General features: G+C 38.8%; 1 protein-coding gene across 2 annotated transcripts; it reads right to left on the reverse strand.

Moving 5' to 3' along the window:
- Positions 1–552: 552 nt before the first annotated feature.
- Positions 553–16,243, reverse strand: LOC145980824 (uncharacterized). Of its 2 annotated transcripts, none has more exons than XM_083113910.1 (3): positions 16,198–16,243; positions 4,323–5,039; positions 553–822 (listed from the first exon to the last, which is right to left on the reverse strand). In XM_083113910.1, exons 1-2 carry the CDS (start codon positions 16,207–16,209, stop codon positions 4,350–4,352), a joined length of 702 nt encoding a protein of 233 aa, XP_082970036.1. In that variant the 5' UTR covers positions 16,210–16,243; the 3' UTR covers positions 553–822; positions 4,323–4,349. The 2 variants fall into 2 exon arrangements, with proteins under 2 accessions (XP_082970036.1, XP_082970037.1); XM_083113911.1 differs by having other exon boundaries at positions 553–825.
- Positions 16,244–24,728: the final 8,485 nt, after the last annotated feature.

Here is a 24,728-nt window from a genome sequence, read left to right on the forward strand (position 1 = left end):
CTGTGCATAAAGTGGAGTTAAAACAACAAATCAATTCAATTCAATTCGATCCCCGGCCGGTTCAAATCCGGGAACTTTTCTAACGTTGGAAGCGGCCCCGGCGCCCACCCAGCGTCGAATGACATGGGTACCTGGGGGAAACCCTGGGGGGTAAAGGCGGTCAGGGGTGAGATACTGATCTAATCACACCCACTCATGACCGGATCAAGAAAGTGTGGGGCGTTACCCCCACATGCCTTCATGGCGTGGTGCTAAGCACAGGGGAGCACTTTACCTTTTTTAAAAATTATAATTAATAAATAACTGAACATATACAATCAACAAAGGAAGCAGTGATTCAATGACAAATGGTTTCTTGAATTTTAATGATACAAAAATTGTGGGCCTGTGAATCTCCCTCCCTTCCTCAGGTTTCTCGTATGGCACTGGTAGGCTTGGGTTAATAATGTGTGTTAGCTCCCAAAGATCGAAGATATAGAACGCCATTTCCACTGGGACACAAATAATTATATTGTGAAATTGGATTATAAACACTGAGAGTTCATTTTGAAGTATTTTATTACAAAATCTAATAATAGGTGATTCTAAATCAGTACAAAAATATAAAATTATTTGATACTATCTACGTAACAATGATTATGTAAAGCTTCAATGAAGTCACTGCCAAATTACAGCAACCAAAATAAAGAATTATCACATGATAGACAGAGAAAGACTGAGGCATGGATCCTGGTGCTGACCTGTGCATCTCATATGCAGGACTGTGCTGGATGTACTTCCATGTATCAGGTGTTCAATGCTGTCAATATCCCTCCAGCTCAGCTGCTTAAACATAAAAATATTTACATAAAGTCACAATGTATTAGAAGCTAGAGTGCCGAATTTGCTTCATTGCCTCGTTCACATATACTAGCTACAAACTGTATACAACTTTTCTCTGTTATGTTTTTCAACTATATACACTTGTAATTTTCTATATTCTGTACATTTATAAACATTTTGCATAATTGTATAGTTTAACAATTTAATTCATGTAGGGCAGTAAGCTGTTTATATAGTAAGATAATATAAATAAACTGTAAGCTTAAAATAATAAGTAAATAAATAAATAATATTCTATATTATTGTTCACGGTAATGTGGTTTCACTAAATAAGAAATATGGTTACTTGGTATTTTTCCTTGGAGTCTCCCCTCCCCTTTGTCCGTCTGTCTGCATGTGTGTGTTTTACTTAACTAGGTGGTTTACACTGCTAATATTTTACATACATATTATTCATATGAAAAACTAATTTACTTGAATTAACAAAACACGTTTGATTGCCCCAGAGAATTAGATTGGAGTTTGGTTGTTGAGGCAAGAATGAGACTGGAGTTTGGTTGTTGAGGAGAGAATGAGATTGGAGTTTGGTTGTTGAGCAGAGAGTGATATTGGAGTTTGGTTGTTGAGCAGAGAGTGAGATTGTAGTTTTGTTGTTGAGATAAAATTGGAGTTTCGTTGTTGAGAAGAGAGTGAGATTGGAGTTTGGTTCTTGAGGTGAGATTGGAGTTTGGTTCTTGAGGTGAGAGTGTGGAGTTTGGTTTGGGGGTGAGAGAGAGATTGGAGTTTGATTCTTGAGGTGAGAGTGAGATTGGAGTTTGGTTCTTGAGACGAGGATGAGATAGGCGTTTGGTTGTTGAGGCGAGAATGAGAAAGGAGTTTCGTTGTTGAGGCGAGAATGAGACTGGAATTTGGTTCTCGAGGCGAGAATATGACTGACCATAAACAAAAAAATTGATAGTCTGTACCAATTTTCTGTTAACTTTGACGAATGTATTCGGTGCTAACTCTAAACAAATGCACACTTTTTCTGAAATAATTTAGTCCTGTTGAACAACAAGAATGGATTTTTGTTTCTTATTCCAAAGTTATTTTCTGCATATATATGAATTCAACACATACGAGGTGTGGCTAGAAAACAACCGGACTGTTGCTAAAAAATATTTTATTGGTTATTTTGTAAAATACGAGCATTATCCCCTTCAAAGTACTCCCTTGCACTATTGATACACCGCTCCATACGAATCTTCCGTTTCTGGAAGCAGTGCTGGAAATCATTTTCTGAAACCATGTTCATGACCTCCGTCGCTTTTGTTTTCACAGATTCTAGGTCGTAAATCTGGTTCCTTTTAGTGCTGATTTGACCTTTGGGAATAAAAAAAGTCGCACGGAGTGATATCCGGCGAATAGGGTGGATGTTCTAACACTGGGATCCCATGCTTGGCCAAAAAAGCCTTGACTGACAATGCCGTGTGGACAGAAGCATTGTCCTGATGAAGAATCCATGACTTGCATTTCCACAAATCAGGTCGTCGTCTTCTTACTCGCTCACGAAGGGTCGTCAGCACCGTAATGAAATAATGTTGGTTATTTTGCAATAGCTCGAATACTCAAGGACGATCTTTTCGAATCAATTCACCGACATTTGCAATGCTTGATTCCGTTTTTGACGTGCAAGGCCGTCCAGGACGCGAGTCGTCCACGATCACTTCTCGTCCCTCTTTAAACCTTTGAAACCACTCGAACACTTGCGTGCATGATAAACACTCATTTCCGTATACTTCCTTCAACAAACCATAAGTTTCTGTTGCGGATTTTCCGAGCTTCATAAGAAACTTCAAATTGATATGCTGTTCTAATTTCACACGTAACATTTTTCCGACGGAGCAAAGATGTACGGTTCACTTCGTCCACAAGCTACAGCGGAACTGAGCACCGTGCACCCTGGAAAATCACATAGTCGATAGGCAGGATATCACGTTATACACTCATGCACCGCTTGACCTTGACGCGCTTGTCGTTTGTCGACAGCAACATCAATCCGTTTTTTTTCTAGCCACACCTCGTATGTTTGAATCCTGGGTGACGTATTGTGTTATTGTATCATGTTTAATTTTTATCCGTCTCAATAGCAAATAACGTGGAACGATTGATTCACGATCTTGCCAACGAAGATTACTAGTTCGAGTCCAGCCGTTGTAATGGTTGTTCATTTTTTGGGGACCCTTCATCAGTTTCGTTGCAATCACCTTGTAATCAAGGGTCCTGGTTCGATCCCCGGATGAGGCACATTGCACAATATATATAGTCCAACTTTAAACTGTAGGTCCAGTCCCAGTTAGCGTATGATGAAGACACACCTACAAAGAACACCCATGCCCAGCGCGGAATTAGAACCCGGGACCTCTGGCGTCATAGCACGCTGTTATAACTACTCCGCCGCAGAGGTGAGCTGAGAATTACTTTTATTAACGGAATTTTATGTGTGTTTCCCATTAATACTAATAATGTTTGAGCACACCCGGAGTTTTTGAGAGGAGTACATGTTCTGAAAATAATTTTCAGTGCAATTATCGCGAAAATTGATTGAAATGATTAATTAGTTATTTTTTAAAACTTACGTATGTCCTTACCTGGAACAATAATACTTCTTCACTTGTTCTTACAACGTATTGGAATTTATCTTATTTAGTTTTCGTAATAATCCATAGATATGTAGGCCTATTTACAAAGTAAACAATACTATATGCAGCTACTTATACAATAATTAGTAACATATTTTTGAACAAAGAAATGTCTTAAAGTTATATTTCATGTATATTGTATTGTAGAACAAACAGCACAGAATACTTATCACAATAAAGAACAAAATGCATCTCACGCCATCTAGTAACTTTTTTGTAACTAATTCACATCCATCAATTACGTTATATCCAACGAATATTAGTCCATGAAAGATCTATAGTTATTACTTGTTGAATGCTATGGAAAAAATGCGGAAAATGTACGCTTTTCTGCAGGGTAAAAGATGTACTGCTTATAATTCTCTGACTAATGATGGTTCTACATTAGCATGCAATGGATTGGACATTACCTATTGTTTAGTGCTTTTAACTACACTTATTCTAACACCACGTTCCAGTAGTGTTAGCATACATGTATGTTAACATTGCATGTACTGCTTAAGTTGATAATAGATGTCACTTTATGATTGTAGACAAATATTTGCATATTTTTGCCTTTCAGAGGATACTTTTCCATTGCTTGCAATACTGTTATTGCTAGTTTTAGTGTACCATGAACTAATGTTAAGTTAATTAATAATCTTTGAATATTACGTCTTAATTTTACTTTGATATCCTATAAATAATGATCATATTTCTATGATCTTAAGATTTGAATGATATCCTATAAATATAAATATATATATAAATGATAGTAAGATTTGAACTGTAATAACTTTAAGTCTAGAACAAACATATTTCACATTTAAGACAGCTTACCTTTTCATTTCAATCTTCAGGATGGTCTTAGCCGGAATATCCTCCTTTGCCACTGGAATATCCTCCTCCATAGCTTCCACCTGATGAATAGCCTCCGCTTGAACCATAGCTCCCAGTAGACACGGAAGCTAAGGTCTTCCCAACTGTCACAGGGACGGCTGGCTGAGCGTACACAATAGGTTGGGCAATAACAGGCTGCGCTATGGCGATTGGACCAATCCCATGACCAATTCCATAGCCGCCATGTCCACCTCCGAAGCTATAGCCTCCTCCAAACCCATAGCCTCCTCCCAGACCGTGGCCTCCAACCAGACCGTAGCTTCCACCCAGACCGTGGCCTCCACCCAGACCGTAGCCTCCACCAAGACCGTAGCCTCCTCCGATTCCTTTCCCGATGGCTACAGGAGCGAGGATGATGGCTTGGCCATGACCGATGCCGTATCCACCCCCCAAGCCGTAACCCCCGTGACCGCCAAGGGCGATACCGCTGCTCAGGATACCACCAGAGTATCCACCATGGCTGAGTCCAATACTGCCACCGTGACCACCGATGCTGCTCCCACCATAGCCTCCTCCATAGCTGCCTCCTCCGTAACTACCACCTCCTCCGCTGCTTATAGTGCCTCTTTTAGACTTTGCCGTGGTCTCGGCTTCCTGTTGGTCCTCGGCTTTCTCAGCATTGGCCAATCCCAGAACGAGCAAGAGGGCTACAGATACCTGCAATAATATGACCAAACGTTATGCATAAGTATGGCTATATGAGTTTTCATGACAGTGTATATGGTATAAGTTACGGCTGAGTCGATACCGGCGGTATCGGTGAGTATCGGTTGATTTTCTTTTACCGATACCAAAGATTTTCAGTGGCTAGAAAAGCGAGCAAAGGCAACAACTCGTCTCAACATTTGTCCTTTCAAATAGTTGTTCACCCTTCCTTGTGACAGATGGAAGATCTGGGGCCGGTTGTATAAACATCACTAACTGGAGATCAGATTTGACCTACGATCCGGGAATGAACTAAGTTCAAGCTTCTATCATGTTGTATAAAGCTAATTGTCGATTTGTCGATCTTAGATCAAGTCCTGATCTTCGGTCAAAGAAATACGTTTGGCAACGTGGCAAATCCAGACATGTCACTAGTGTGCCTGTGATGTTGCCAGTTGTCCAACACCGAACAGCAAACATTTTACAGTCTGTTTTGGAAAATGCATGTATTTAATATTTGAATAAAGAATAATTCGGAGGTGCTAGACGTAGTAAATATTCGAACATGTTGCAAATTTAGTAAAATCACTTAAATTAGACACTAAACGGCCATTTATTGCTTTTGTGAGTTCCACGTGGATGATTTGTCATTGACAACGAAAGCAACTATCGGTTGTTGGTTGCAAAGGGGAGAAAGTATGCTTGCATAAATTGATTTTTTTAAAAAAACATCTGTATTTCTTTATAATGCTAAAAATAGATATAACAACTTTCTTATACTCGGATTTGGAGCCATTGTTCATGTGAAAAAATGTTTATTATATTTATTTTGTAATTACACGATAACGTGTTACAGGTGGACCATTAGTTCCTGTAAGTAGCATACGGAATTTTCCTTGCACTTAAATGAATAACCTACGTTGTGACTTGAGAAATATAAAATGTGTTTGCGTTTTCCAGAATGGAAAGAAATATTGAAACAACAATGGCGTTTGTCCTCTCGGATGTAAATTATGCCCAAAACAAATAATATTCGAAATAAAATAAGATATGTGTTATTTATATATCAGGAGGAGAGAAAGCTTTGCCAACTAAAATGCAACGTGCTCGGTTCATAAAGCAGTACACTACGGCCAAAGTTACATGCTCTGTTCCATTCTGCGGACAAAATTGAATTTCAATGACACTTGGCTGGATGCAGTAAAGCGAAATTGTAATATTTTTAACGTCCGTGAACCTGCCCCCCTCTTCATCCCAATTCAAGTTTTACAATGGCATCAACAAGAAAACATGTGCGGATCATATTTTTTGTTTGTATCAATCAACACTTGATTGTTCTCAAGTTACCAGTCTCTGATCATGAAATCAAACAATATGCTCTTCCAGTCATTTAAAGCAAATTTCAAACAGTAAATAACAATGACACACGATATATGGAAAGAAAGAAAAATTGAAGAAATATTTATCATTGTTCACCTCGTCGTGCATGCTTCTTCTTTATTATTATGGAAACAGGATTTTATGAATTGTTTCTCCCGTCTAGCCGCATACGTTCACTTGCAACACATTTTACAAGCAAATGTTCGTTAGTACAGCCATGTTACAACAGCTGAACTACGGTCAATGTCTGCTGATCGGAGAAAAATCGCGGATCAACTTTGATCGCAGATCGCATGGACTTAATCTCAGTTCAACTTTTATACAACACAAAATCAGAGTTCAGTGTGGTGACTGCAGATCATTTTTTCCGGCTAATCGAGGATAAACTGCTTTATACAATCGGGCCTAGGACAAGAAGTTCCATAGATTTTCCTAGAAACATGGATGCAAGTGAAAGCTGAACCCAAACGTGAGCATGAAGGCATGTAACTGCTTAGTTGACGCTGTGGGAAATAAACCATGCATTGCCAATTCTTGCTTGAAGCTCGTGGTAAGATAGGTGGATGTTTTTAACCCCCCGTTGCACTAATGCCTGGTCAGGTAGTTGCGGAGTTCTTCTTGGAAAAGAGGGATGAAGGTCATTGTGAAATTAGCTTTGTTTTATCTACGTTCAAACGGGTAGGGGAATCAGCAATTTATACCTAGTCTGGCCATAAATACTGTTACAAACTTTCGGCTTGGACTGTACATGTGGTAGTCAGCCTCATGCACCATTCTTGTGCTCAAGTTCACTCCTGACCATTGCGTGTTCATCTGTGAAAGAACAAGCGTGTATCTTCTTGTGCTGAGCATGGAGTGGGGCGAATATGAAAACAGAGTAGCCGTAATTGCTCTGCATGTGGTTGGAAAGTCACTCACTGAGATTTTCCAGCCCCTAAAAATCCCGAAGATCAGCAAAAGATTTGTGTATCAGACAATCCAGAGATTCACTGAGGCTGGTAGCATAAAAGATCGCCCAAGAGTTGGTCGATTTCACACCGTATGAGCAGCGGCGGATGTTAAAGCAGTGGTGGCTCGCCTCCGCCGAAATCTCATCCGGAAGCAAGTGATAATGGACAGGAGCTGAACATTTCACAACAATCAATGTTCAGGGTACTTAATGAAGACCTTGGAATTGGAGCTTACCGGTGGAGTACTGGAAATTTCCTGACGACGCAAGTCAAGAAGCAGAGGGAACTGAAATCGAGACGGCTCCTGCAGCGGTACGTTGCCAATGGACATTGCAGGATTCTGGCCATTGATAAGAAATTGTTCACCACTGAATAAGTTTTAACCTCCAAAATGAATGGGTGTATGCTTCAAACTCTCGAGACGTTTGTGAGATAGTTCCCAAAAATCAGAGATGCCACCAGCCCTCGTCAGTCATGGTTTGGTAGGGAGTGAGCAACGGAAGTTCCACCAGGCCTCATTTTTGAGAAAAAGGTGCTTAAAAGCCGTGCGAAAGTGTAGGAGTGTCCAGGACCCTCTCGTGACACTGTTGTACCAAACAATGTTTCACAATGAATCCTAGATGTTCAAGAAATATTCTGCCCCAGCTCATAAGGCAAGGATGAAGCGATAGTGACTAGAGACCAGTGAACTCGATTGCATCTCCACTTTTGATTGGCCATCTGAAATCCATGATCTCAGTACCTTGGACTACAAACTGTGCCGAGAGCTAGAGAGGACTGTCTGCAAGAAGAGGCACCCTATAATTGAAAATTAAAAACGCTCCTTGATAGCAGCAGGGGCGGACTTTCCCATCAAGACCATCCGTGCTGCAATAGATGTCTGGCCAGGGAGACTTCGCGCCTGTGTGGAGGCGAAAAGTGGGCATTTTGAAAATTGATTGGTGCTATTTGTGTGTAATATATGTACGTGTAACATACTAAAAGAACATTTAAAAATCTTAAACCATATTCAATTTATTCACAAAATAGTGTATAACAGTATTTATGGCCAGACTAGGTACATATCCTCTTCACTTCTCTCTTTCGTGTGACTGCCGGAATCGGCCAATGAGGATTAATTATTTCCGCCGAAAGCCAGCCCCCGTGGCGGAGTGGTTAGCACATCGCGCTACGACGCCAGAGGTCTCGGGTTCAAATCCCGGCCTTGGGATGGATGTTTGTGAGTGTCCATTCATGAATTTCATCACATCACCCCATCTTCGCAAATTAGCCAAAAGCGCACAAAAAGTGAAGTAAAACAAAGCGCATCAATTATTTCCGCCAAGATTAGATTGGGAACATACGGCTTTGAATGGCAGTACTAAGAAAGATAAACTAATCTGGACTGGTAAAGTTGGACACGAGCCACTATGTGCCACAACTGAGTATCGAACCCGGGATCTATTGATTACAAGGCGACGGCGACACCATCGAAGAGGCCCCTCTGAAGATTTATGTACACCACTACTTACAATAATGTACATAAAATATTTATCAGGAACTTTACCTTTCATCTAATGGCCGTACCATCATTCCTTTTGTTATTCAATAACTATTCAATTTTTTACTTCTTTAACATTATTAATTTCCTTGTCAGGACAGTTGTTTTTACACAAATTTTAATGGTCTTAACTACGCGTAAGCTAGATGATGAATATTTGCTGTTTTTCTCTGATTTTATAGCGTCTTTTTACTATTTATGCAATAACAATATTTTTTAGTTAAGAAATAAAGAACAAAATAGGTATTAACGTTGTATTTCCTCAGTTTCTTAATCTGTGGTTACATACAACAATACTCCATAAGCATAAGAGAAATTAAGTACTAATTAATTAATTTACATAGTATTACCAATCGACCAATAATTATATTAACGTATTAAATAGAAACTTTTATTATTATATTGAGACACTTGGCTCGGACTGGCTCCCCAAATTATATATTTTTAAATACGTGCCTAGTGATGACGTGTATTTTGATGTATTTGTTTGTAACATTTACGAACATTTTGTGTGTGTGTAATTTCTATGCAATTTGATTTTTTTCTACTACATATATTCAGAAATTTTCAACACTGTCATTTAGTGAATTTATATTCCTTTACAAACATCAGTGCAGTTAAAGAGCCAAGTGATTGTGTTGGAAAATATGCTACTAAAAAGGTACAAGACCTCATTTTTTCTTCTTTGTGCACACCCAAATATAAAGTTCTAGCTACGCCTATGCTTCTAGTAAACAAATAGAAATAGTAGTACAAGTGGAGCAAAATTACACAGAATTCCGGGAAGTACCCTGGAGTAGTTCGTTAGCGAACCATGTTTGTATTAAAATCGCTATTTTCACCTGAAGACAAGAGAAGATAAATAATGTCCATTTAACACTGCATGTTCATGTAGAACAATTGTCACAGACATTCAGAGAACTACACTCTGTCTCAACTATCTCTGGAGCAGGCGAACGGCGCAAGTAGTGACGCCAGACGGCTCAACCAATGAATACGTGAGACGAACGGGATTGCGTGGAGGGGGAAAGGACTGCAGTTACCAGCCTTCGCAGTGTGTACTGCTTCGCTCTGCCCCACTCGATTCTCACCATTTCTCTGACGCTATACGTAACCTTGCTTCAGATATAGATGGGACAGGGTATAGTAGTGGTCACCACTGCGCGCTAGACGCCTAAGTCCTGAGTTAAAATTCTGCATAAATCATGGATGTTTATGCTTATCTGTTGTGTTAAAGTTGAGGAGTAAGAATGAATAATACAAAGCAAGAAAAATGAAAATGAGATATGAAAAGAGGTTCTTTTTATTTCAAAAAAGGGTGTCAAGTGGTGAAATTTCTGTCCGGGCACTACAACGTTTCTGGATTCGATTCCTGGCCTGGGCATGGATGTTCTATGAGAGTGTCCCAATTCCATATAATCATAACTCATCCTCATCGTTACGATTTGCCAAGAGTGGAAGAAAAGCGACCTCAAATAGCAATAATTGATGTGACAAAGTGCACATTTACCCACTTCTTTCTTACTGCGCATATAGTTTTCTTAATGGTCATATTCGGCACATTTTGTAACTTTAACGACTTACTTTCAACACGCTAAGTTCCAGAATGGATGTCGTTTCGTTTTCGAAACCATAAACAATCCTAATAATGACCCCATCATTGAACACTACTCCTTCAGCAACCTAATCAGAACAAAAATATTACATTTCACAGAAGTATTGTTGAGTTCATAATCCACGTTTTGCTGAAAATAGAGCAATAAAGTGAAAACAAAGCGAAGTAAACATCTAGCTATAAACTTGAACTTATTGAATAATGAAAACCATTTCCAGTTTTCTTTTCATCTATTACCAATATTTTGTACATTGTCTTCATCTTTTCTACATATTTTTGTCATACCTTTACTTTCACTACATCGGTACTTATCTTCCAACAATTAATTTACAATATTTCATTGTAAGCATCTATACATCTTTTCCGAAACTCCTTTCTTCCCGTCTCGTGTTAATGTTTCCAATATGAGTATATTTTATTTGTAACAACTCTTTTTAAAAAAATAGGAGCCACGTTTATATGATGAAAATAACGGTTTTGGAGGCTCCCGGGTAGTCGCCCGGCCATTAAGCCGCTCTTGCGGTAACTGCAAACTGCAGTCGCTTTTCCCCCTCCAAGCAATCATGTTCCCTCGTACTTGTTCATTGGTCGATCCCACTCGAGTCACTACGTGCACAGATACTTGCTTTCGTTCCCTTGCTCCAGAGATTACCGGGACAGAGTATATCTTCACAAGTTTCTTAAACGATTTTGCCATCTGCTGTCTTCATTTTCAGTTCTGCTGTTTTCATAGTGTGCTTACACGCAGAGCCGTGCACATCGGTTAGTTTTGCTTACTAAACCCGCCTAGTCGCCGAGCCGATGTTTCCTCCTTCCGGCTGGCAAGTCGGCGAGTAAGAACTGTGTGCCTGGGTTTTGAAGCTTCGAGCATCGAAAGCCCACGTGTAACTGACAGGTCTTGCACGCTTCCAAAGATCCACCTTGCTGAACTCTTCATTCCGGCTCCAGATATAGAGGAGAAGGTCTAAATATTGGCGAAGGTTTAATTATGGGTTTTGGAGTTAACAGAGCTCCCGAGTGCTGCAGCCTGGCAGAGGCTATTGGAACTGGGTATCTGTCAAGGCCAAAGGTTGCGGCGCCAATTCGCAAGAGAAAGTGGTGGTTAGTTTCGGCCTTGGACGCTGTTATAGAATTGCGACCTCCGAAAACTTTCTGCAGGTATGTTTTAACGCAGCGTTTTCTGAATTCTCATCTGCTTTGTATAGTTTATAATATTAGCGGTGCATAAAACAAATGTGGGCTTGTATAATGCCATGATTTGTTTGTGAAATATGTTCCACAGAGAGCGAAAATAAATTGAAGAAGAAAAATAGCGTGATAGTCTAAATATGGGCTATGACATGAGGTCTATGTTGAGATCATATTTTCAACAAATATTTGGATGTTTTTCTTAATGTCGATTTTTCCCATTCCGCGTGATTTTTCAAAACAAGAGATTATTCATAAATATTAATTTTATAATGTTTTAGCGATAAATGACTGTTTTTTTTAAAATTTTAATTGCTTTTTGTGATATTGCCACTAGTAGCCCATATTTAGACCACAATTTTGAAATACATCATTTTACCATTTTTTTGAAATTGCTTTTTCTTTTAAGAAATGGAGACCTTCTATTACATTTAGGTATATATTTCATAGGCATTATAAAGGCAGGTGCTTCATATATTAATTTTTTTCTCTATGAGTAATACAGTCACTGTTGCCAACTTTTAGATCAGGGATTCCCAATCTTTTTACGTTCGCAGCACCCTTGGGAATGAAATTAAAAACTCGGGGCACCTTGTTAGATTTTTTCTCAATATTTTATCTTAAATGTATATGTTATCAGGAGCAAGTTAAGTACTCTGTTCAAGTTTGACGCCCACTGAAACACACGGAGATTTAATACATCAGAACTTCTGTTTGCTTCTATTGAAATAAAATGATGTAACGCCCACTACAGGGAACCGCGCGGAACAGAAGCACGGAATTTCCTGCTAGAAGCCTGTATGTTGTCTTAAGGGTTATCTCCCACAGAGACGCCAGAAGCGAAACTCTTCCGTTCCGTTTCAGTGGGCGTCAAGCTTTGCACGGTAGGTTACAGCCTCATATTGCAGTATGGTGAACAATGACCGATATCGTATCTGGCCGGAGCGGCAAGTGCGTTGCTCGCAGGTGTCTTACCACGACATCTATTGACATTATTGAGTACTAAGCCCACAACAATCATATGGCATGCTGATTAACATTTAAATACGTTAAACTAGTCCTGTAGGATTACGCGCGTGATAAGATATATAATTTTTTTTTATTTGCAAGCATTGCTTGTAAAGCTTAGACGCACGACACAACCGCTGGTCGGAACAAGACCTGGTGTTTTGTACGATTCTAAGAAGTACAACTGTCTTTGCCAATGCACAAGAAACGCTTTCGATCAGTGGCGGCGAATGGGTTACAAAACTGGGGTTGGGCAAGGTGACAACATTGGGGGGCGGCAAGGACAGTTAACTTTCCCTTGGTAGATAAGGTTTAGCGTAGTGCGGGAGAAAAAGTGGCAAAAATTTGGGGGGGGAGCAACTATCCCCCTCGCCCCTCCTAATCGCCGCCACTGCTTTCAACCGATGATAAAATATGTTATGATGAAATGTTATTTCAAACAGTGCAACGTAACAGTTACTGCACTTCATCATTTACTGTAGCCACAGCATGAGAAAACACAATTTATTGATTACAAGTTTACATTGTTCTTATGGCATAAAATTGTGAAAATTTTAAGTCGTACAAATGCATTTTTATTTTCCATGTTTTGGTGAATTTTAGGTCATAAACCTCCTAGTCACACAAACAAGAGACTGTGCTATGAACGAAGTAACAATTTCAGGGCGTATAAATACGAACTATACAAAAATTTGACTATCACTACTGCATTCATATGAGCGAACTGAATACACTGTTTTCTGGATCTCGATAGAGTGGCTTTATCATAATACTTGGCACAAGTAATATACACTAAGTGTAGTAATTGGTGTAATATCTAATTGTATTTAATTGAAAGGTTTGCCAGTTACATGCATTCATTAGGAGAAAAATTATTTAATTTGAATACCATTCCAGAGGATATATTAATAAAGGTAGTGATTGCTGCCACTATAGCAATCCGACAAGTCCGATTGGCTGATATGTCGGATTGGCTGACGTGACGTCATTAGTGAGACTAGGTTAGGTTAGGTTAGGCTGGGTTGGGTTAGATAGAAGAAGAAGAAGAAGAAGAAAGTGTGTTGTGGTACTAATTCCAACCATTAATGAAATTAATTGTAGTTTATTTCAGCTAGTTGACAGTGAAGACAATACTATAATATTGTAAGATGGAAGGCTAGAACTTACCCTCTCACTTTTCGACACATGTGGATATTAACGACTGACCAATGTCTATGTATGTCTTGGATAGGAGTAACGTCTGAAATTCCAGTCGAGGTCAGGACTACCTCTCAAAGGGATTTTAGCAATTTAAAATGAAAAATATGTGAAAATTTCACCTAATTCTTACTGTCTTTTACGGACTAACCAATTCCATATGTGTTCATTAATTATTGATAGGTCGTATGTTATCTTTAATCTGCAAAAACGTTTGATATATTTTCTTTATTAACATTTGTTGCACCTGTTACTTCGAGACTACGAGAATAAGACTGGAGTTTGGTTATCAAGGAATTAATGAGATTGGTGTTTGGTTATCGAGCAAAGAATAAGACTGGAGCTTGGTTATCGAGGAATGAATGAGATTAGTGTTTGGTTATCGAGCAAAGAATAAGACTAAAGTTTGGTTATCTAGGAAATAATAAGACTGGAGTTTGGTTATCGAGGAACGAATGAGACTGCAGTTTGGTTATCGAGGAATGAATGAGATTAGTGTTTGGTTATCGAGCAAAGAATAAGACTGGAGTTTGGTTATCGAGAAATTAATGAGATTAGTGTTTGGTTATCGAGCAAGGAATAAGACTGGAGTTTGGTTATCGAGGAATGAATGAGATTAGTGTTTGGTTATCGAGCAAAGAATAAGACTGGAGTTTGGTTATCGAGGAAATAATAAGACTGGAGTTTGGTTATCGAGGAATGAATGAGACTGGAGTTTGGTTATAGAGGAATTAATGAGATTAGTTTTTTGGTTATCGAGCAAAGAATAAGACTGGAGTTTGGTTATCGAGAAATTAATGAGATTAGTGTTTGGTTATCGAGCAAGGAATAAGACTGGAGTTTGGTTATCGAGAAATTAATGAGATTAGTGTTTGGTTATCGAGGAATGAATGAGATTAGTGTTTGGTTATCGAGCAAAGAATAAGACTAAAGTTTGGTTATCGAGGAAATAATAAGACTGGAGTTTGGTTATCGAGGAATGAATGAGACTGGAGTTTGGTTATAGAGGAATTAATGAGATTAGTGTTTGGTTATCGAGCAAAGAATAAGACTGGAGTTTGGTTATCGAGGAAAGAATAAGACTGGAGTTTGGTTATCGAGGAACGAATGAGACTGCAGTTTGGTTATCGAGGAATGAATGAGATTAGTGTTTGGTTATCGAGCAAAGAATAAGACTGGAGTTTGGTTATCGAGAAATTAGTGAGATTAGTGTTTGGTTATCGAGGAAATAATAAGACTGGAGTTTGGTTATCGAGGAATGAATGAGACTGGAGTTTGGTTATCGAGCAAAGAATAAGACTAAAGTTTGGTTATCGAGGAAATAATAAGACTGGAGTTTGGTTATCGAGGAATGAATGAGACTGGAGTTTGGTTATCGAGGAATTAATGAGATTAGTGTTTGGTTATCGAGCAAAGAATAAGACTGGAGTTTGGTTATCGAGGAAAGAATAAGACTGGAGTTTGGTTATCGAGGAATGAATGAGACTGGAATTTGGTTATCGAGGAATGAATGAGACTGGAGTTTGGTTATCGAGGAAAGAATAAGACTGGAGTTTGGTTATCGAGGAAATAATAAGACTGGAGTTTGGTTATCGAGGAAAGAATGAGACTGGAATTTGGTTATCGGCGGAAAGACTGAAAACCGAGTTTGGTTATCAAGACCAGAATGAAATTTGAGTTCAATTTTAGAGGAGTAACTTAGACTGGAGTTCAGTTATTTAGGCGAGAATGAGACTGGATTTCTCCATAGAGACGGAATCGAGAACACTACTACCACGAAGATAGTGGAGTCATTCTCTCACACCTGTTACCACAGATGCTCTTTTGCGTGTCTATTCATATGCATATCATCTTATTTCTCACGATTAGCCTAGAGGCAACACGCGACGTAAATCAGGGAGAAGAGCAGATACCGAAAATGTTCAGGCTCTCACTATTTGCGAATCCCTACAGCATATATACTCTATCCAGGGTATCTTTGGAGCACGGCAGTGCATGAAGGTAGAGAATGGTAGAAAGCGAGCTGTCGGGGGAAGCAGTACACGCCGCTTCAAAAGGTTTGTACCCGCAGTCACTTCCACCCCTCCATACAATCCCGTCCCCTCTCGAATCACTACTTGCGCAGAGACTTGTTTTCATTCGCTCGCTCCAGAGATTGCATGGATATAGTATAGAGTAATTTTTCAAAGATGTTCTAAACCGCACTCAGAACGCTGCAACTCGTACATCGTGACTTCAAAGCTAACCACTAAAGACACACGATCAGAACACCGGGTTAAGAAATGCACCTACCTGGATCCTCATGATGAACGTATTCCTTCCTCACCAGTCAGCCGTATGAATGATGATGCCCAGTCGAAGAAGGATGAGGATATATAGAGGCCACCTCCGCCCTCCCCACTCCCTCGAAGCCCATACCTTTCACCGGTCAGCGGCATTGTGATGATACGACGGCGTGGTCCATTCCGAGAGAAGGCAAAAAAATGTGGGAGGAAAAAGGCATCACTTTCTTTCGGCCAGGAGACGAAATATCTCACCGAGAGGCTAAGAACCTTCCGGTTTCCTTTCCAATCTGGTCCTTACAGCATCCGCTCCCCGCCCCCTTTTGTGGAAACCTTTCACGGAGTGATCCAATTCCGATATGTATGAAGTGGAGAAGGTTTTGATTTGTTCTGCAGGAGAACGCCTTTTTTCTCTTGGTTCCTCTAGACGCCATTCTATTAGCAATACAAGAGTTGATGTCTGACCCCCACCGGGATGTTTCCTGTACCTGTCAAATTTTCAGATTCCCAAAGAAGATTTGGGGAAAGCCATGAATGGAGAAGTAGATTTCAGAATACTGCTGAGTCATTCTTCAGAACAGGTTCCTGGACAGAATTGAAATATTTTAAATACAATTCTTCAGAACAGTGGCCGCGCTACTACACCAGGGGTCCCGGGTTCGAATCCCGGCTCGGACATGAATGTTTGTGATTGTCTGTCCTGTAACGCGTCTGACTACCATGCTAAAGGTCCCGGGTTCGATCCCTGGCCGGTTCAAATCCAGGAACTTTTCTAACGTTGGAAGCGGCCCCGGCGCCCACCCAGCGTCGAATAACATGGGTACCTGGGGGAAACCTTGGGGGGTAAAGGCGGTCAGGGGCGTATTGCTGATCACATCACCCCCACTCACGACCGGATCAAGAAAGTGTGGGCCGTTACCCCCGCACCCCCTATACGCCTTCATGGTGTGGTGCTATGCACAGGAGAGCACTTTAGCTTTTACCATTCTTCAGAATTGTATATTCCTATCTGGCTCTGAAAGAATAGGGTTTAAAGCCAAACTCCGTGGCAGAGTGGTTAGAACATCGCGCTACGACACCACGGGTCCCGGGTTTTGAGTTTGAGTTTGAATTTAAAATTTCGGGTGCGTCAGCACTTAGGTAATTTTGCACCCGTCATATTATAGGCGGTCCGGCCCCTTACAAGAACTAAAATAACATAACTGTAACGTCGTGTAAATACAATATTCTGAGTTAGGTTAAAAGCTGAGACTGTAAAGGGGCACTGAACGCAAACAAGGACAAAACACAAGACAACACACGCATAATCCTACGAAAATTATACTGGCCGTAGGTATAGACGCCAGAGCCTCGTTAGTCTGCAAAATGCAGTCAAGAGTGTACTACGTGGAAGTAAGGTTGACATTTGGGTGTGCTACGTGGAAGGATTAATCCCGGTCCCGGGTTCGAATCTCGGCCTGGGCATGAATGTTTGTGAGTGTCCATTCATCAATTTCATCACATCATCATCACAAAAAGTTTTCTATTAAGCAAGATAATTTCACAGTAGGACATGCCGTTATAACAGCTACTAACAATACAAAATTTCTTGGAATACTTATAGACGAGTGTCTAAACTGGAAAGTTTACATAGATCATTTATGCAAGAGGCTAAACACAGTATGTTACCAATTAAGAACTTTGAAAATAGTTTCAATACAGTGTGTATGCTAAATATCTAATTGTAATATAATTAAGCCTTGTTTCCATATTAAAAACACTAAGTAGCTGACCAAGGCAGTTTATTAAGATAAAAACACTTAACAGGTAACGTTTCAACCCTATATCAGGGTCTTCCTCAGACGAAGAACTCTTCTTCGTCTGAGGAAGACCCTGATATAGGGTTGAAACGTTACTTGTTAAGTGTTTTTATCTTAATAAACTGCCTTAGTCAGCTACTTAGTGTTTTTGCTAAATATCTATTTCTCAAACTTCGAAAGTATTTTGAGATATGGTATCCAATTTTGGGGGAACTCGGCTCAATCGAAGAGGATTTTTAAGATTCAAAAAAGAGCATTGCGTATCTTGGCAAATGCACACAAAACTGATACATGTAAACCTCTTTTTAAAAAAATCCGTATATTAACACTTCCACGTTTGTACATACTTGAAACACTTACTTTCATACACGAAACAAAATCGAACTATCCAAAGAACATAGGGCTGAAAAGTTCGTAGGCTAACATAGTAAAAAATATTTTTTTGACAAAATTCGATTTTATTATTCAATATAGTTGCCTTCGAGGGCGATACAACTATTATAGCGGTCATACAATTTTTCGATGCCATTTTTATAGTACGATTTCTCTTTAGCCTCAAAATAGGCCTCAGTTTCGGCTATTACCTCTTCATCAGTGCTAAATTTCTTTCCAGCGAGCATTCTTTTAAGGTCTGCAAACAGGAAAAAGTCACTGGGGGCCAGATCTGGAGAATATGGTGGATGGGGAAGCAATTCGTAGTCTAATTCATATAATTTTGCCATCGTTTTCATTGATTTGTGACACGGTGCATTGTCTTGATGAAACAGCACTTTTTTCTTCTTCAAATGGGGCCGTTTTTTCGTGATTTCATCCTTTAAACGCTCCAACAACGCTATGTAATAATCGCTGTTGATGGTCTGGCCCTTTTTGAGGTAATCGATGAATATAATACCATGCGCATCCCAGAATACTGATGCCATAACCTTGCCAGCCGACTGTTGCGTCTTTCCACGCTTTGGATTCGGTTCATCACGTGCAGTCCACTCGGCTGACTGTCGATTGGACTCTGGAGTGTAGTTATGGAGCCATGTTTCATCCATTGTAATATATCGACGGAAAAAATCGTGTTTATTACGGTTGAATATCGCTAAACATTGCTCCGAATCATCAAAACGTTGTTGCTTTTGATCGATTGTGAGCACGCGCGGCACCCATTTTGCACACAGCTTTCGCATGTTCAAATATTCATGCACAATATGTCCAACACGTTCCTTTGATATTTTTAAAGTCTCAGCTATCTCGATCAACTTCACTTTACGATCATTTAAAATTATTTTGTGGACTTTTTTGATGTTTTCGTCGTTAACAGCCTCTTTGGGGCGTCCACTGCGTGCATCGTCTTCGATGCTCATTTCGCCTCGGGGTCATTCCATGTCAAATCATCCAGAATTTTGTGAAAATGTCACCCACCATCTCCGATTTTGATGAAATTCGGTATACTTATAGAACTTTTGATGCTGATTACAAAAATGACAACTTTTTTGAGTTTGGTCAAGGGGTTCAGAAATTACGAGTTTTTAAAAATCTCCGTGTACGCCACATGCAGCTCCACTATGAATGACACGCATTAGGTTATAAATTATAGTATCTTCTCTCAGGTTTGCCGTAGAAACTTCAAGTTTCTTTTCTTTTGCTCAGGATAGTGTAAGCTTCCATTTAAATAAGGTTTCAGATCAGTGTATCAATAATCATGTATTTTATGTATAGTTTCATGTATTTTTTTAGAAAAATAAATGACTAACTTCAAGAGCGAATTTCGTGCAATGCCCCCCCTTCAATTTCCCCCAAATGTTATATACAGGTAGCTCAGAGTGGGTACTAATGTTTGATGGAAAAATTGGGATGGGCGGTTCAGAGACAGGGTGATAAAAAATAATTTGCATTAAAAGTTAATCTTATTAAAAATGCTTATGTATTTAGCACAAAGTCTGAAGTATAATATGTTTTGAGGTATAATTCAAAATTTCTGTTCACTATGTTTGAAGGTTAGCATAGGCGTAACCTGGCGGGGGCAAGGGGAATCATTTGCCCTATCCAAAATTTATAGATTAATTAAAACCTACAAGTTAAATATATTTTGTGAACCTCCTGGCACTTGAGGAACAAACAAAAAAAAGAGTAATTATTATGATTTTTCAAATGTATTTAGCAAATAATCTTTGACAGTATTTTAATGGGACGGAAAACTTTATGATTCTCTCAACCCAAAGAGAGTTCCCAAGTTATGCCCATGAAGATAGTACCGAAAATACTTACTCGATTGTATTATATGCATTGCAAAACTTTCATGCACTATAAATTGTGCCGTTCACATTTTCTGTTCCCAACTGTAAAAAAATATATCTGTACCTTCTCTGGAAGCTACGTAAAAGGATTTTCTTGGAATTGCCGGCCTTTCAAGGAAGCTATGCTTTGTTGCATGCTAATTTCATCCACGCTTTACTTCAATTCATATCTACTTGTATGTGAAAACTTCAGTGTTTTAGGTGGACTGTCGAGCTAGAAAAAAGGCATCATCGAAGTAGTGGATCTTTGGATCTTGTTGAACTTGGAATGGAGGAGAAAGAAATAGGTGGAAGTGGAATCAATGACACCATATTCAAAATACCGTGGCCAGCATACAAATGATTTCTTAATTAAAATCGTTCAAGCAAAGTTAACTGTGTTTCATCATTTATTTGCAGTAGTAATGTAAGTATATGAAGACATAGTATGTACTAGAAACGCAATTTGTAATTTTTACACAAATCAATGATCATTAACTGTAAGTTTCTTTCACAGTAACTGTAAAGTAACTCACAGTTAATTTCAAAGTACCAGTAACTGTAACTGAGTTACTTTTTAAATGAATAACTGAAACTCAGTTACTTGTAAAAAGTAACTTACCGAACACTGCAAATAGCCTGTAGACTAAGTTCAAAATAGTGCATACTTAATCTTCCTGGTGCTGTTGTATAGTACTATGCAATCGCTGACACATTGTACTGCGGGTTGTTGTCATTTCACCTTACGTGATTAATAAGAAATTTATGCCTCTAATACTATTTCTATGGAATTGGTACTTCATTGCTGAACTTGTTACTTGATACTGTTCATGTCTATACAAGTGTTCCAACCACCCCATCACAAGGAGATTTTCTGTGGTATGTGGCAAGAAAAGGTCCATTTGGAAAAACTTCAATCAGCACAAATGTGTATTATTAATTCTTACTTCATATTACGTATCTCCGTGAAGAGTAGCAAAAAAATAATTCCAGATTGAGATAAAATGCACAAAAAGAAGAATGTTCTCGAAGAAAATTTGCTAAACTTGGGAATGCTAATGATGAGGATTATATTTTTTAAAAAAATTGAAGACATTTGAAACTAACTTAGATACAGTGGAACCTCGATTTTACGTTGTTCAGGGGACCAAGCTGAAAAAATCTTGAATGCGAGAAAATGTAAAACCTAGGAAAATTTCTTAGCAATTTGCTATGTTGGGACCACCAAGATTGAATGTAAATGCAGGAAAATGTAAAATCGAGGAACTTGAAATCTGGGTTCCACTGCAATTATTATTTTAATTAATCTATAAATTTTGGAGGGGGTAATGATTCCCTTTGCCCCCGCCAGGTTACGCCTATGCTTACCTTCACGCATAGTGAAATTTTGAATATTACACCTCAAAACATATTATACTTCAGACTTTGTGCTAAATACATAAGCATTTTTAATAAGATTAACTTTTAATGCAAATTATTTTTTATCACCCTGTCTCTGAACCGCCCATCCCAATTTTTCCATCAAACATTAGTACCCACTCTGAGCTACCTGTATATAACATTTGGGGGAAATTGAAGGGGGGGCATTGCACGAAATTCGCTCTTGAAGTTAGTCATTTATTTTTCTAAAAAAATACATGAAACTATACATAAAATACATGATTATTGATACACTGATCTGAAACCTTATTTAAATGGAAGCTTACACTATCCTGAGCAAAAGAAAAGAAACTTGAAGTTTCTACGGCAAACCTGAGAGAAGATACTATAATTTATAACCTAATGCGTGTCATTCATAGTGGAGCTGCATGTGGCGTACACGGAGATTTTTAAAAACTCGTAATTTCTGAACCCCTTGACCAAACTCAAAAAAGTTGTCATTTTTGTAATCAGCATCAAAAGTTCTATAAGTATACCGAATTTCATCAAAATCGGGGATGGTGGGTGACATGGCCTGGATGATTTGACGTGGAATGACCCCTCGTTTAAATTTAGCAAACCACTTCTCAACGGTTGATTTTCCTGGTGCAGAGTCCGAATAATGTTTATCAAGCCAAGCCTTGGCTTCAACAGTAATTTTTTTTCGCCAAAAAGCAATGCTTTATTAACACATGAAATTCTTTTTTATCCATTTTTTCACAATAACAAAAGCTGCTTCACTCACAATGCTATATCTCACGAACTAATTATCCGGCAGCTGTGAAATTTATACATGTATCTTTTGAAGGTTAGTACTAAGTAAAAATCACATGGATTTAATTCTAGTAACGCCATCTATGAGTCAGCCTACGAACTTTTCAGCCCAATAGACACTCACAATTACAATACCAGACAAGAAAATAACTTCCACATTCCCAAAGTGCGGCTAACTGCATACCAAACATGACCTTTTAACTCAGGTATCCAGTTATACAATATGTTTACAAATAGTTACAAACATTTTGAAAGAACCACGGTGAAAAAATTGCTATTGGAATATACATTATATTCAGTTAAAGAATTTCAGGAATTAAATAACTTTATAAAATAAATTTAGATTGTATACACTATATAATATGTACTTTTACAGCACTAGTTCACTTCAGGAAATAATTTGTCATTGTATCTTTTATTATTATAAAAAAAATCTGCCAAATTGATGTATAGATATATATTATGTGCGATGTCAACATGTTGTATTTTGTAATGTACATGCACCAATGCCCCTCAGGGGTACTTTCGGTGTGAAAATTGCTCAATAAACTCATCCCCGTCTGCGCAATTAGCCAAAAGTGGCAGAAAAGCGAAGTAAAATAAACCCAATCAATCAATCAATACGGTTTAAACGAAACAGACTCGACTCGTTTGAGATTTTCCAACCTCAATACATGAGGTGAACGATATACATTATTCCATATCAACACAATATCGATATTGAATTCAGCATCGAAAATATCAAAGACGATATTGATGTAGGAATTATCGACATTGATATACTGAAGTCGATTTTTACAATATCGACTCTTATTATATGTAGAACAACAGGTAATGCATAGAGATGATGGTACCTTCAGGGTATCTAAAAATTAAGAAAGATCCACCTTTGAAATCATCTTTGGAGGAAGCGCTTTTGGAGGGGTGCAACTTTTAATGTTTTCGCTTTAAAAAATGAGGTTCGTTTTGCGATTTAGCAACCTTAATTTGTTTGAACCATTTCTTTTATTCCATTACATGCACAAATAGTCTAATTGGGACTGGACCTGTAGTTTAAAGTTGGATCCGAACCACTCCACAATGTTCCTTCACTTGGTATCGACCCCAGGACCCCTTGATTACAAGGCAACGACGGTACCACTACGCCATCGGGAGGCCCTAGCCACCTTAGTGTATGAGTAGGCTGTGTGATATCAATTTTTCGATATTGACGAACTATCGATATTGAATCGGTATAATGTCGATATCGATTGCTGGGTTGATTTAGTTTATTTTATTTCGCTATTCTGCTACTTTCGCTAATGGTGAAGATGAGTGATGATACGATGAAATTGATGAAGGGACACTCACAAAGAACTTGCATGCCCAGGCCAGTATTCGAAACCGGGATCCCTGGTGTCGCAGCGCGCTGTGATATAATATCTTGTCGACATAACGAGTATGGGAAATATCGACGTTAATATCCAAAATTTAGGTCCAAATTATCGACGTGCCATTCATATGCCAAGGTCGATATTTTTACGATATCGGATCTTCGATATTTCAAAAATATTGACTCGTTATCGAAATATCGCACAGTCCTATGTAGAACAACCTGTGCAAAGGAGTACAGGTTGTTCTAGAAGTTGTTCGCCATTCTTTCCAATAGGTGGCCTTACCTACAGCGTGAATTATCTGCAGAACACTTAATAATGTTGTAATTTGTTTTGCTAGTATTAGAGGTAAAGTGTATACATCAAAAATCCAAGCTATTGTCAATTAGGTGCTGTTATTTCGTGAAAACATTAATTTGTCCGCCATTTTTCAATATGGCGGACTTAGCGGCAGAGTGATCGCTGGAGACATTTGATATGTTGTAGTGTTGTTATTAATGTTAATGTTAAGAAGTTATGTAGTAAATTTCATCTTCTTAAGAATTTGTTCCTTTATGTTGAGAAAATTCGTCTAATATGACTGCACTTATATGTATATTATGTTTCCCCACAGCCGTGATTCTATATAATTTTCTGTGATTGAAATTTCCCCTTATTTCAACTGTCTTGAACAACCATGTTTGATTTCGTGCAAGGTCAACACTGTTTTGTTAATATAAAAAAGAGGGGAAAAACGAAAGTACACTCTTGCACCGGGGAACTGTTGGCTTTCCTAAGAATCCTTGGATACTTTTACTGCAAGAAAGAGTCCTCTGTCGTTTCGAATTTCAGATAAATGGATCAAGAGGCTTCGTACATTCGCCTCAAGGTGTACAAAAGAAAGAGTGGGTGTGGGAGGGGTTTAGAGTTAAC

Source organism: Lepisma saccharinum, chromosome 28, assembly GCF_977018435.1.
Source record: "Lepisma saccharinum chromosome 28, izLepSacc3.1, whole genome shotgun sequence".
Taxonomy (NCBI): Eukaryota; Metazoa; Arthropoda; class Insecta; order Zygentoma; family Lepismatidae; genus Lepisma; species Lepisma saccharinum.